The sequence below is a fragment of the Nicotiana tabacum genome, chromosome 1 (assembly GCF_000715075.1).
Source record: "Nicotiana tabacum cultivar K326 chromosome 1, ASM71507v2, whole genome shotgun sequence".
Taxonomy (NCBI): Eukaryota; Viridiplantae; Streptophyta; class Magnoliopsida; order Solanales; family Solanaceae; genus Nicotiana; species Nicotiana tabacum.
The window spans coordinates 219,897,252-219,912,484 of NC_134080.1; the positions used below are offsets into that span (position 1 = coordinate 219,897,252).

The 15,233-nt window shown below is 35.0% G+C and overlaps 1 protein-coding gene across 1 annotated transcript; it reads left to right on the plus strand.

Annotated features, from left to right (window-relative positions):
• Positions 1–602: 602 nt before the first annotated feature.
• LOC107830655 (apoptosis inhibitor 5-like protein API5) lies at positions 603–13,386 on the plus strand. The gene is made up of 16 exons (XM_016658278.2): positions 603–874; positions 1,125–1,286; positions 2,375–2,474; positions 2,559–2,624; positions 5,717–5,829; positions 6,088–6,159; positions 6,354–6,503; positions 7,216–7,281; positions 7,362–7,427; positions 10,849–10,959; positions 11,430–11,516; positions 11,603–11,709; positions 12,413–12,527; positions 12,624–12,689; positions 12,763–12,866; positions 12,953–13,386. The coding sequence occupies exons 1-16, from the start codon at positions 788–790 to the stop codon at positions 13,137–13,139; spliced, it is 1,659 nt and encodes a 552-aa protein (XP_016513764.1). The 5' UTR covers positions 603–787; the 3' UTR covers positions 13,140–13,386.
• Positions 13,387–15,233: the final 1,847 nt, after the last annotated feature.

Consider the following 15,233-nt stretch of genomic DNA (forward strand, 5'->3'; position numbering starts at 1 on the left):
TTGAAGGAAATTATGATTTCAAAAACTACTAAAATGAGTAATTAAGTTAATCAAACATTGTTGGCTTGCCTGACAGCGGTGCTAGGCGCCATCACGACCTTTAATAGATTTTTGGTCGTGACAAACAATGCAATAATACTAAATATTTAATAATATAATAAAGAAAAATATAGAATAAAAAAGTTATTCGATGCCTATATAAGCCTCATTAATTTAATGGAGATTTTATTTATTAAATTTCAGATAATATTATTAACAACAATAGGATAAAATTTTTAAAAAATATTTCAAGAGTAATAAAATATATATCTTCTATTATATTATAAAAATAAAGTAGTAGATAAAAATATTAAACAAGGTAATATGCTAATAAAAGTTTCTATTAATAATGCAATAACAATAAATATTTGATAATATAATAAAGAAAAATTGAGGATAAAAATGTTATTCAATGATTATACAACTCTCTTTAATTTAATAGAAATTTTATTCATTAAAATTCAGATAATATTATTAAGAACAATAAGATAAAATTTTTTAATTTTTTTTAAGAGTAATAAAATATAGTGTATCTTCTATTTATGTTATTTTTAAAAAAAAATTGTATATCAAGTGACCTTTCTCATAACTCACAGTATTACCCTTCTCCCACATCTTCAAAACCCCCTCTGTTCCCTCTCCTCATCTCTTAACCTCCGTTCACTTTTCCTAAACCCTAGCGCTCTCTCTCTCATTCGCTCCGCGACATTTCTCTTATAATATTATCTCATATTGTGTTTAACCTCCAATGGCGGAAGCTACTGATGATTCCAACGACATCGAGAAACTGTACGAGTTCGGCGAACGGCTCAACGAGGCCAAAGACAAGTCTCAAGTCAGTTATCTCTTATCTTTAGTTTAATTTTCGCTTTTGTTTTGTTCTCTTAGGGTTTCTGGAAGCTTCCATTACACATATTTTGATTATTTAGTTTTGTGAATTGCTTGCTCATGTCTGTCTCAAGCCAGTAGTTTCTCAACTTCAGTTTTTTTTTTTTTTTTTTTTTCTGTTAGGGTTTCTGGAAGCTTCCATTACACTCTATTTGATTATTTAGTTTTTGTGAATTGTTTGCTTGGATTGAAAACAGCATAGGCAGGAATATGAGGGCATTATTGCGGCAGCAAATGGCAGTGGAAAGGCCAAGCAGTTAGCTGCGCAGCTTATTCCGAAGTTCTTCAAGTTTTTTCCTCAGTTAGCGGAGCAAGCTATTGAGCAGCAATGGTATTTAAGCGAAGACGAAGAGCTTGGGGTTGGTATTCAACCCATACTTACTATTAACCTGTTATAGAATGTTGCTTACCATTTATTTTAGGTTACTAATCAATGCTATTAAGTGGAGTTACATGCGATTACATTTTAAAGTGACCTTATTGTTTAAGTAATATAGAATTTAAACTCCTATGACATAGCCTTGAGGTGCCCAGACCCTTTAAATGTATAAAACCCCTTGGGGGTGTTGGACTAATTTAAAAACGATTATTCATATCTCAAGTAGAAGTTATTAGATGGAACTCTTTCATTTCTTAACTAGAAGATATTATTTACTCTGTTCCAAAATCAACTCCAAATCATGCGAGTAGTCATCAGATGTGCTAAGGGACATACGTGGCGTACATATTTAGCCAACTTTGTTAGGTGGCTTGCCCAAGAACAATAACTATAATAAGTGATAGTAAAACATAATTTGAAATCATAATTCAACATTCATCATCTTTCCAAGTTTCATAAAACACTTCAAAACCAGTTTAGGCTCCTTAGGACATAACCATAATTGTAAATCCATTTTATTATATTGGGAGAACCATTAAGACACTCACATTTATCACCATGTGACCAACATGGCTTATCCCGCTACACATTGTGTAAGTGGATAAAACATGATATATACCCAATAGGTGTGGTTTCCAGAGATACTCACGCCTATCTATTATCTATAATACGAACACCCATCTCAGTAACCCAAGGTAACTCCCAAAGCATTTATAACTAGAAGTTAGTATAAGTTATTACATTGAACTCTTTGATTTTCTAAATAGAAGATACTAATTACTCTGTTATAAATCAACTCCAAATCATCCGAGTAGCCACCAGACATATAAAGAGACATACCTAGCCTATGTATTTAGCCAGCTTTGTTCTGTGGCTTACCCAGAAAAATAACTGTGATGGTGTGATGGCATTAATGTGGTTGTGTCCTCATTGTTATATAATAGAAATTGTCAAAGAATAGTTGTCATTGGTAGCTTATTAGTGAAGAAGTTGGAATATCTTAGAACTAGGTTTGACTTTTACCGTGTGTTGTCTAATAAATTTTGTATTTTCTTTATTGACTACCAGGTCCGTGTACAAGCGATCCGTGGACTTCCGCTTTTCTGCAAAGATACACCTGAGCATTTGTCTAAAATTGTTGACATTCTTGGCCCGCTCCTCGTGGCAGGTAAATTTTGTGCTCAATGCCTTGTGGACTTGGTTGGTTCGTATCATTTGCTCATATTGATACAGTTTATACCAATTATGTCAGGTGAAAATGTAGAGCGTGATGCTGTACACAAGGCTCTTATGACCTTGTTACGTCAGGATGTGAAGAGTGAGTTTCTGCTCCTGAAGTTTAGCATTAAATCAGCTCTCCCCGAAACTATAGAAGTCCAAGAGTTTCATGGTCAATAATTTATCTTCCACTTACATCTGTTATTACTTATTAGTAACATTATGAAGGTTTCTAGTGTGATTATTCATCACAACTATCCTTACTTTTGTATTAACTGGAATTCTCAATGTTGATGTCGTTAACGAATTAACATTAGTAGTCATTACAATGTTTACTAGATCTACAATTACTTCTAATCTTACTACTTTACACGGGAAACAAATGAGAAGCTACAATAACATCTAATCTTATCAGTTCAGGCCCAGCATGGTTGTCTGAATGGCAAACTCCTTGGTCATAGGGTTTTCTTCAAATTGACACAAGATATCCCTAGAGGACAGAAAATGCCTGAACTCTGTGACTGAAACTGGTCTTTGAAAAAAATAGGAAGTGCTGAATGTGTAGACAAGTCTAATAATCTCAGGAATGTCACTAACTGTTGCTTAATTCACTACTATGAAACCTAAAATATTTATAATCGTATTTATTACTATCTTGACTTATGAAATCAATCAATCAATCACCTCTACGCATCAATCCTAAACAAGATTACATAGTTGGCGTCAACAGTATGAATTTCTCTTTGACCATTTTACTATATTCGGGCCTTTACATATTTCATAAGTCATATACACAAAAAATATAAAAGCTACTTTTGATGTTCTGAAATGGCTGTACTATTTTGTGTTTGTGGATTCTAGAGCCGTCAATATGGGTTTGGCTTGTTGGGCCAGCCCGGCCCAATGCGTGATTTAGTAGGACTGGGCTAAAATTTTTGGAGCCCATTTAAAAATGAGGCTTTTAAGCCCGGCCCGAGTAAGCCCGTGAGGCTTCATTGAGGTTGGCCCGGCCAAGTCTGTGGGCCTAATAAAAAATAAAAAGTATATTGCCTCTAGAGATGGAAAGTTAGAATTGGATCTTTACTTAGAGGAACCAAAACTTGATCTTGAGAAGTTTCAAGAGATGGATGTTGTCATGTATTGGAAGGACCATTCTAGAAAATACAATGGTGGCGCGTGATGTACTTAGTATTTCTATTACTATTGTAGCATCAGAATCAACATTTAGCATTGGTGACGTGTTCTTACAAAGTACATAAGTTGCATTTATTATGAAAATGTCCAAACACTTATTACTACTTGAAATTGACTGCACAGCTTTTCCCAAACTCAAACTGGAAATATTTTATGTGAATATGAATATTATTAGTTTTTAAAATTTAATTATTCTTAATATTTAACTAATTAATATTGCATATGAATTGTAAATATAGATGAAAGTGAAGATGTTAAGACAACTTTGTCATAAGTGGATTCAAATGTGTTTGATGAATATGATGTGTTGGATATCTCATAAGCGTCATGGACGTTCTCTTGAATAGTTTGTTTTGAGTTTTGACTTTTAGTGAATGAAATATAGTCTTGTTTTTTACCTTTTTAGTGTTTATTGTGATATATTGGAACTATATAAAAAGTTATTAAATTTTGCGAAAATTTTCCAATAAGATATTCTTTAACTTTTAAATAATTATCTTTTTTTAGGTAAGAACTTAAAGAAAAATATAAAATTATATTTTAAATATTGATAGGCCGGGCCGTGGGGACCCGCGGCCCACATAGGGCTGGGTAGGCTGACCATTATAAGGCCCATCAAAATGGTGGGCTAGCTCAACCCATCAATTGCTAAAGCCCGCGTGGGCCGGGCTAGCCTAGCCCGGCCCATATTGACCGCTCTAGTGGATTCACATAAAATCATGTAATGGAGATTTTTATGATATTATTTTTGTGAAAAAGAAGAAGAGGAGAACTGTTGTTATATTTGGGTTGATTAACAAATGTAGAAATGGACTCTTAAATAGGAATTTCGTGCTGTATGAATAAGAAAAATCTAACTCTTGGAATTCTTAGTCATAGGCTCATAGCATAATTATTTTGATAAGTAATTATGGCATAATTATTAAGAGTATTCTACGCAGAATTCTTAATTATTCTCTTGGCTAATAGAGTTTTTCTTTTTTCACGAGTAAATGAATTTCCTCTTGGATATTATATTTATTAATTATATTTTGTACAATATTCTCAATAGTTCACTTACCCTTTAACATGCTCCTTCTAACTCAAGATGGTGAACAAATTATGTTTACTGAATGCATAAATAATAAACAGAATAATAAATAGACTTCATAAAAAAAAAACAGAATAATAAATAGACGTACCCGTGTAGTGAATAATCACCAAATGAAAACCATGAGGGAGTTCTTTGTGATTTGGGAAAAAACTGTGGGGCATTGGCATCTGCGAGGGTTCACAGATTTGATTAATATAACAGGCGCGGTCAATGTTGTCTTTTCCATTTTAGGGAATTATTGAGTTGCTCAGGTAGTGTGGTAGTGCTGGTGGATGACATTACTGTGAAATGAAGTGTGGTTTGCATCATAAAGGCCTTTTTGTTATCTCGGTGTTAGTGCTGGCAATCTAGGTGGCTCGTCCTGTGAGGGCAGACTTGATGGGGTGGCTGCCTTTTCTCCTGAGTGACTTTCTTTGTGTGTGTGGTGTGGGGGAGTGGGAAGTTGTTATACATTCTCAGTAACTTAGTTGAGTTCATAATGTTAAGATTAATATTTTCTTGAACTGTTTTGCATGCAAAGGATTTCACTATTTTAGTCTGTCATATACCATACCAAAGAATGAGGTGCGTGCAATTCCATCTGGGTGATTCTGAACACTGTTTGGCAATTTAATACACCTGCAATTTGGGTGCAGTACCCTTTTTCCTGGTTTCTTTTTGACATCGGCTTTTTTCACATCTTTCCTTGCACAAGGATGATAGTTAGTGTGCTGCCTTCAGTGCCTTGATACTAAGCTACCATGCTATGGAAACTGGTTATATTATTGGTTTTCTGGTACTCACATTATATTGATGAATGCTTTATAGATATTATGTTTGCATTTATTCTCTAGGTCAGGTGTTTGAAATCATGCAATTCACATTGGTTATCCTGCTTACGATTTGGTTGCACTTGTCTATTGCAGCCTCTTTAACTGCTCTGTTTAAGCATATTGGAAGCATCGAGGATCGGAGTGCTGAGGATCTTAGCACTTGGGAAAGCATTCGTGAAAAAACTCTGTTATTTCTTAGAGATAAGGTGTTTCTCTACTCTTGAAGTATTTTCTCAAGGAAAAGGAAAATGAACTCTTCCCATTTGATTTATGCTGGCAGTCAATTGACTAAGAAAGGATGAATTTAACACGGTGACTGCAAAATGTCTTTGTTGTCCACATGATCATGGATTTCCAGTTCATTTGACTTGGACTAACTGCATATATCTTTTCAGAAGTGTTTATTGGTGAACTCCATACGTTTGTGGCTGATCATTGCTATAATGAATCCCATTATTTTGCAGGTGTTCCCGCTTAAGATGGAGCTCCTAAAGCCAGAGGAGGTGCAGAAGCATATAACTACTTTGGTAAAGCAGGTACGGATTGGTATCATGTTGAATTTTCTCAAAGAAGTTCTCTTTCAAATTCCCAGTTTCTTTTATATCAATTTTCTTTTTAAATTTTAGGGCTAAAGATGCTAATCCACATCAGATGGTTCTATTATCGGTATCTGTGGGTTTTTAACTGTCCTTGCTCTTGTTAACCAATCCAAAAAATTGATGTTTTGTAGAATTTGCAAGATGTAACGGCTGCTGAATTTAAAATGTTCATGGACTTTTTGAAAAGCTTGAGCTTGTTTGGCCGTGATGCTCCTGCAGAGCGTATTCAGGAGCTTGTTGAGATTATTGAAGGTCAGGCTGATCTTGATGCTCAATTTAATGTAAGTGATTTAGTTCCTTTCCTTTGTTGGGAGGCAACCCTAGTTTTGTATGGTTGTTATGTTATTGGTGTTAAGCAACACTTCATTACCATGGCTATGCTTGGGTGATCACTGCTTTGACTAATGCAATCTTATAACTGCATTTTTACTGATAAATTTTTTATAACTGCACTACTGTTCCCCGTTAAGGCTCGGAATTTTTCAATTCGTGCTCAATTCTGAGTTCTGCTTGCTTTTGTGCATTTCCTCTTCAGAATCATGAGGGTACACCCAATCATTAAAGGCCAATGCTTTTAGGATCTGAGAGAGTCTACTTGAATTTTGAACTGAATATGTTTCCAGGCCTTTTAGAAGGTAGAAGGAAAAGAGATTTGTATGGTTAAAGAAAGAGTCTTTGTTAATTCTAATCCAAAATGCTTTCCGGGAAACTATTTGATCAGAAAGGTCAGTAACGTACCATTTCTTTGAAGATCTCCAGTACAGGGGTATAGTCTTGGTACTACTTTACATAGTATTTACAGATAGTATTTCGGTGGTTTTATGAAGACCTAAGGTTAGCTTTTGATCTCTTACTGCCATAGGTATCTGATGGAGTTCATGTCCACAGTTTCCTTTGCATTCGCTGCAACCTTCCCTTTTAACAAAACTCAGAAAAATTGATACCTGCTGCCTTTGGAATATGCATCTAAGTGCTTGTTTACCTTTCTGGTAGGTGTCAGATGCTGATCATATCGAGAGGTACATATTATGCCTTTCAATGGCACTTCCCTTCTTCAAGGTGTGTACTATTTTCCCTTAAGTTGTCCAATGTATAGTACTCTTGCAGTAGTCATTGACTTCACATTCATTTGTCTTTAGAGGGGTGCATCGGCCATTAAGTTTCTCAACTATCTGAACAAGCAAATCGTGCCTGTTTTTGACAAGGTAACCCTTATGATTCCTATATTAGTTTCTTCATGCAGTGAGTGCATTTTACGCACTTACAAATATCTGAACAAGCAAATCGTGCTTTATAGTACTAATGCAAATGTTTCTACTGCAAGCTTTATTTTATGTTTTCTCCTGATTTTATGCATTGATGCAGTAGAAACATTTGTTTCTTGTTATTATGGTTAGAATGCGTAAGATCCATTACTCTTATGTATACGGTGAAGGGTCGCTTATCAACAGTTACTAGGTTGGAGTTTGGACACTATAGATTAAAGTAGCAAATTATTTTGTTTGCTGCTAAGGAGGGCTTGGTTTGGATGAGAATTAAACAGTGTTTTGAAGTGTCGAAATAGAAGAGACGAGTACCAGGTGGTCTATTTTTGGATTGATGACCAGTTATGATTTTTGAAGAGAAGGGAACTAGGCTAAAAGGAATTCCAGGAATCATGAACAGTCGTCGATTCCTGAGGCATCTTATTTATGTTTAGAACTTCATTATACAATTTTTTGATTAGGCCAACTGCATCATACAATTTGAAACAACAACTTTTACAAAAAGCCTATGTTGATTGGACTAATTGACCGAGGAGATTTGTTGCTGGTATGTACAGGTTGGAAACATCTGTTTCTTTCCCAAAAAGCATAGAAAGATCCATAATTGTCCCTATGAAGCTACTTTTAAGCTTAGACGAATGCAATAGCTTGACCCGGTTACAGTGATGAAGTATAGTATTCTAGAAATTAATGAAGTACCACTACTGCTGGGAAGTTCCAGAATCACAATTGTCGGAGAAAAGAAAAGAAAAACACAACGGAATTAGGACTACAAAAGAATTAATTTTTTTTTGGACTAGAGTAACTAGGCCGGAATCAGTATATATTGTAAGTAGCCATTGCATGCATAATTTCTTATTGTGGTTTGGCAGAATCTTATGATTTGATGCAATTTCTTAGCAAGTGTCCAACTATTGTCGGATTTTTTTATCTCAATAAGATAATACACTAGAATCTTGATTAAATTAAGTTTTGGCACTCCAAACTAATTAATTCTTTGATTTTGGTGCATACTAGCTTCTGCTATTGGTGTATACTAGCTTCTGCTAGAAGCGCCATCTATGATATTATTTATTGGAGAAAATTTTGAATTCCATACTATACTAGCAGAAGGCTTAGTTTATGACCGTGCTTTCAAAAGCACAAAGAAGCAATGAGGTCCATGAAATTCAAAGCGATAAGCGAGAGGTGAAGCGCACTGTTTACGGAAAATAGAATTACAATACACATATGAATTTAGTGCTATGGTAGTCAATTTCAATTAAATTAACTAATCTCAACTACAATAATGCTGATGTTAATCCAACTCAAAGTTGAGATGTGAAGAGTCGACTGTTTCTCATTAGAATAATTTTGTGCGTCATTTGAAGCTTGCATTTTTTCTGAAGCGCAATGCATCATCCCTGAAACACTTCGCATCGCTTCATTGCTTTAACAGTCAAAGTGATAGCTTTTAATAACCCTGGTTATGCCTTGATCTGATAGTGTCAGCACACAATTATATCTCAAAGAATGGTGCTCGTAACATGTTAAATATAACAATCCCGATTACAGAATCAGAGATTCAGAGTAGTCAAAAGTGAGAAGTGCTAAGGTCTTTTAGAGCTTTAAATGCAAAGTGCAAGTAAAGTGTGGGCTTCAGCCAAGAAAAGCGCCAATGAAGAAAAAATAGAAAATACAAATGTAAAGTGCTAAGTTTTGTTTTTGTTTTTTTACTTCATAAAAAAAAAGAAATGTAATGCAAGAAAAAGTAACTATAAACACAATAATGATTTTTTGGACAAAAGAATAGAAAAGGCTTATATATATATATATTTTAAGACTCGAAAATTCATTGAAATTGGTTATTAAATCTTTCCTTATTTAAACTAAATACCTAAAATTTAGGACTTTAAATTTGATTAGAATTTTACCTTAACTAAATTTTTAAAAAGTCAATTATTTGGAATGTTAGTTTAAAAGTTTTAGACGTTTTTTGAAGTATTTCGGCAATTAAGTGACATCCTAATGACACTCTAATTAATGTTTCACTTTTCTATTGATTCTGGCTTCTTCAATCACTCTAGACTATTATAAAATCACGAAACTTCAACGCAAAATTGATCGACTTTTTAATATTGAAAAATAAATTTCATATTGGACAATATCATCGTTTAGTTAGTACTTTCTAATATGTAGGACGTTATCAACTAAAATTTTGACTATTAAATCTTTTTTATTTAAACTATATAGGAAATCTAATATGTGGGAATGTAATCGCAATAAGATAAATTATATTAGTTGAGTAAGTTAATTTTCACAAGAATTCATAATTTTAGGAATTGTTATTTCACTCGGAACAACAATAATCCAGGTGATATTATAAGTCTTCCACTTTAAAATACCAAGATACGAAAACTTAAAGCAAATTGTATAGAAATCATACTTAGGAGCTCACGATTATTTTCAGATTGCTAAAATTTTAATATTTAAGGTTGGTAATGTTGAAAATGTTAGCTATTTAAGCTATTCTTTTTTAAGAAAATGTTAATAAAACATTTTCTAAAGTGTTGTCATAGTAGTTTCTTATAGTGTCGAGAAATCCATCTAGCGGATAAATATTGCATGTAATGCAAAAAAAATATCAAACTAGGAATATGTGGTTAACTGGTATTACCAATTACTAATGACTATTGAGTTAAAGGAAGTAACAACATATATTAGCAAGTATCATCTCTTATCATGATAATAATCGAATCAACCTAGAAAGGATGGCATGAGAACCTAAATCTGTCCCTAACGGAAGTCCAAATAATAAGGCATTTGTAGAGAAGAGATCTTCTTTTATTGAGTTGGATAAATGTGATTCATGTTCCTGATTTTTTCCCAGTAGTTTGGATTTTTAAATTTTTGTTGATAATTCAAACACTTTTGTGCATAATATCTATGTAACTTGTATTTATTGATATGAAATACACGCGCAACATGCCTACGGTAAGACTACTATATGTTATACTCTTAAATACAGAAATCATGACTGAAGGGGAACACACTTTAGACAAGAGGGTGAAAAAACTATAACTAAGCTATATGTATGCTGTTGTGCCCTTAAAGACAACCCATTGGTGAAGGTGCACATGTCTTAGCACCTTGATGCCTAGTTGCCTACACTCTGAGCGAGGAGGAGCGCACAACCTGGCTTCAGGGCTTAGGCACGCTTTTAGCGAGCCTTTAACAACACTTTAACTACACTTCTCCGAGTTTGAGTTTCTCTCTCTCTCTCTCTCCTTTTTTTTTGTTTTTGTTTTTTTACCACTCTTCGCTGGTCCATATTTTATGATTAGGGTTTTCAAGTTTTCAAGGGCAGTATTTTTTTTTTCAGCTTCCAGAAGAACGGAGATTGGACTTGCTAAAGAACCTTTCTGAATGTTCACTTTATGCAACAACTCAGGATTCTCGACAGCTGCTTCCATCATTAGTTCAGCTCTTAAAGGTTTAACTTTGAAGGTTTCATGAATATTGCATTTGGAACTTTAGAGTTGGGTAGATATGGAGATTCTATATGTGTTCCCATCACTTGCTGCTTATCCTTTTTCTCTTAAACATCAATGCTTCTATTTCTGGTTTAATACGTGAAAGTACAGGGAGAACACACAAATACATTCTTGCTCTTGCCATGTCTATTGCATAATTCATGAAGTACAAAAATTAGTGTAGTTTGTTTTTTGTGGTTGCTTAGTGTCATAAGCTGTACTGCTGTTATTCAGTCTAGTTCATTGCATTTCCTATCAGCATTTGTTTTTAGCATATTATTGATCTTCTCTCTTCTAATTGACTCCTGTGCATACAACATAGTTTAGGTATGCTCTTACTAGTTTTGCTCTGTGTTTCCAGTCACTAGGATCCCCTATTGAAATGCTTTGAAACTCTTGCTGAAAATGACGTTCTGGTGTTTTCTCTCAGAAATACATGGTTCGAAGAAAGATTGAAGAAATTAACTACACGTGTATTGAGTGTTTGTTGTATACCTTTCACCATTTAGCTCACAAGGTAAGAAAGTTCCTTTTCGCCCATGGATAACATACCTGATGCATGGAGCCAACCTGCTTAATACTTCTCGATTTGGAATTTTATAGGCTCCAAACGCAACAAACAGTCTCTGTGGCTACAAGATTGTCACTGGACAACCATCAGATAGACTGGGGGAGGATTTCTCGGAGCAATATAAGGACTTTACCGAGAGGTGCTTCTACTTGTTCTGTTCGTTCATGTTACAATCAAACTGTATAACCAATGCTTGCTATTTCCGAAGACATGATGCCAACCAATTAATGATTAGATTATGTTTTTGATCAAGAAAATTCATTTTGAAGTAAAAATGGGATGCCGGCTTCAATATCAATATTCTGGTTTGTGGAAAACCATCTATTTTTTGTTCATGCAACTGTATTCATCTAGCCGAGTAGCGTCATTCCCAAGAGAGCATCTCATTACGTTTTGTTTAACACAAGAAATATCAGACACCCCTTTCTTTTTCCCTTAAATATCGAATATGGTGAATTGTGTGTGTGTAAGGTAATTTTCATGCATCTCAAGTCTACTTTGCTAACCTGATGACAGCTGAATATCCTATGAGCACCACAAGTAGTCATGCAATAAGAGGGTTTACACCACTTTCAGAATTGAGAGAACTGGGGGCTTTTCTCTTTCCTTTCTTCCCCCTCTGAGTAATTGGTAAGAATAAAGGCCGAACATTGGGGGGGGGGGGGGGATTTTTCTGTGTCTTTATTGGGTTAACAAGAACTTAGGAAGAGGCTGTGGGTAGTATGGAGCATGCTCCTACTAGCCCAAGTAAAGGAGAAGCTGGGGTTCTGTCATATTGTAGTTGTTGCTGGTCTTTGCTTTTAATCTTTTCAGGCTGACCGTCCTTCATGTTGATAAAACAGGTTGAGCACGGTTGAGGATTTGGCTAGGGCTATGATCAAGAAATTAACCCAAGGAATGTCAGATCAAAACAAAGCAATGGCTGCTGCTAAAACAGAAGATGAAAAGGATGCAATTGTGGGTTTAACCTTCTCTCTCTCTCGCCCTATCCTCCCTTGTAACCAATTTTTTTCTTCTGTTGGTGTGAACTTGGCTGTTTTCTATGATCTGCAGAAGACGCAGAAGCAGAATGCTACCTTTACGCTTCGGGCTTGTAACAATATATTAGCAATGACCCAGGTAACGCCTGTTGATTTTGCACTTTTTGTTCTACAATCAGCATGCTAGATGTGTGACATCATATATATCACAGCCATTGCATACAAAAACACCAACTTTTATTGGAGATCAAAAAGTAAATTTATCATGGAAAGAAGTCGCGAAGCCATCGGGTCCTTCAACTGCTGCTGTTGCAGGGTATGTGGATTGTTGACTTTAGTCATCGGTAGTATTTCTCATTGATGAAGATAGTAATGTCTAATTATATAATATTTTGGTCACAGTCAGAAGCGACCAGCTGCTACTACAAATGTGTCGAGCAATAATGCAACAAAAAAGGGCCGTGGAGCCGGTGGTATGCAGCACCAGCTAGTTAACAAGGCATTTGCAGGTATATATGATGCTGGAAGAAGCAGTGGAAGAGGAGGTAGGAGTTGGCGTGGCCGTGGAAGAAGAGGGTCTTACCGCTAACATGCACGCTCCACTGTAACATTAATTACTTTCAGAACGATCAGGTGATCTTTTCCCTCGGTAGGATTTGGATATATCTTATAGAGACCCAGATGAGTTGTTTAGGCATCTAAAGAGAAGGCAGGTTTATTGACAGAGGTTCTGATTCTGTAGATTTCTTACTGATAGTACTTTATTTTCTTTATGTAACTTAAGTTTGTACTACGAACCTATAATAATACAGTAGTATTTAGTTGTTGCTATGAAATTATGGAATTTCCTATGTTCGTTTTTATCGCATTAGTTTGGTTGAATACGCATTTTCCTTGTTGGTATGATTTGGCAGCTCATCAAGAGGCACTGAAGGAAATTGAAAAGACAGATTCATGATGAACTGATTATGCAAAAAATCTCAATGGTAAGATTCTTTCTCGTGTTCAGATTGGAGCAAAGCCCTGAACATGACACAAAATCAGAACGAACACACTAAAGGGTAGTTCGGTGTACAAGGCATTCCACGTTCATGCAGGATCAGTGAAGGACCGCACACCTAGGTTGTAGCTACACAAACATCTGATAGATCAAAAGCAAAGTGTCCTAGGTGTGTGCCTTTGCCCGAGTGTTCTCGAGAAGTTTTATTTTGTGTCTCATACAACTCCTTTTTGTCTCACAAATTTATGGACCCCAATCTTACACTTTTGGGTCCACAGAAATCTGGGTCTACAAAATTGTGAGACAAAAAAATTGCCTCATACAACTAGTGTCAGTTATACGAGACACAAAATAAAATTTTCCCGAGTGTTCTTATGTTTGTTGTGTTCTTTCGCTCTAAGCTACTGATTCTTTGCAATGAGTGCCTAGGTTTTTGGCTTACAGATAATAAGGAAAAAAAAGAAAAAAAAACTCATTCGGGGTTCAGTGGAATTAGAATTTCTACCGTTGCAATTAAGCCTTTATTTTAAACGCTACAAATATATTTATTGCAATTTACACAAAACTATATTAACTCACTATGGTTAATTAATTGAATTAGATGAGAATGCATATGATTTACCATAGTTAAATGATTGAAGTCCATATGCAAGACACATGTCATGCATCTATTGATTTGGTGTAAACACCTGGTGCGGATAAATTTTTTCCTTACAACCATTGCAGTGGATAATCAATGGCAATGGTTCTATAATCGAAATCTTGTTAAACATTATCCAGATCAACTAATTTTCGACGAATATTTTCTGAAATTGCAGAAACAGATTCTAGTTAAATTCGTTAAATTCTTTTACTATGGTGGTCTGTCGAAATAAAAATAATTGCTGGCAAAAATCATCTGAGAAATCTAGAAGTTTAACCTTTTTTGTCGATAAATCCAAAAGCTATATTATTTGTTGAAAAAATGACACTGTATGGCCGGAGTATGTATGTGTGTGTGTGTGTGTGTGTATATATATATATATATATATATATATATATATATATATATATACACACACACACACACACTCTCTCTCTCTCTATATAAAAATTATACAAATTTTATATACTTTTTCGGCTACCAAATATAAATAGTTTCTGGCGCGGGCTAAAAGTGATAATACCTTTTTATTTTTGTTTTTGTATTTCTATCTTTTCAACCCGGATCACACTCATTGCTAATCAGGTTTTTTTTAAGAGGACTTTTCAGAAACCACTATAGTTTAGTAGCTATTAACTTTCTACAGCTACCACATACATAATTACTTCCTATAGCTACTATTCAGTTGTTACGGTAGTGTATTCCTGCTGCTGTATTCATGAATACAACATCAAAAAGCGCCTAAAAATCAGGGATGTCCAGTTGTATGCGCATGTATTCACATGTATTCGCGCCATGTATTCATGAATACAGCAGCAAAAACGCTTAAAATTAGGGCAATCCAGCTGTACGCGCATGTATTCACATGTATTCACATGTATTCACGCTGCTGTATTCATGAATACAACAGTAAAAAAGCGCCTAAAATCAGGGCAGTCCAGCTGTACGCGCATGTATTCACATGTATTCGCGCCATGTATTCATGAATACAGTAACGACAATCACCTTAAAAATAGGTACGTCCAGCTGTCTAAGAGTAG

What these genes read in the sequence shown, in the direction of transcription:
- LOC107830655 (XM_016658278.2), top strand. Translation starts at nt 788, where the DNA reads ATGGCGGAAGCTACTGATGATTCCAACGACATCGAGAAACTGTACGAG. An exon ending in CATTAGTTCAGCTCTTAAAG is followed by an intron (nt 10,960 to 11,429) that starts GTTTAACTTTGA and finishes GTTTTCTCTCAG; the next exon opens with AAATACATGGTTCGAAGAAA. An exon ending in TCAACTGCTGCTGTTGCAGG is followed by an intron (nt 12,867 to 12,952) that starts GTATGTGGATTG and finishes TTTTGGTCACAG; the next exon opens with TCAGAAGCGACCAGCTGCTA.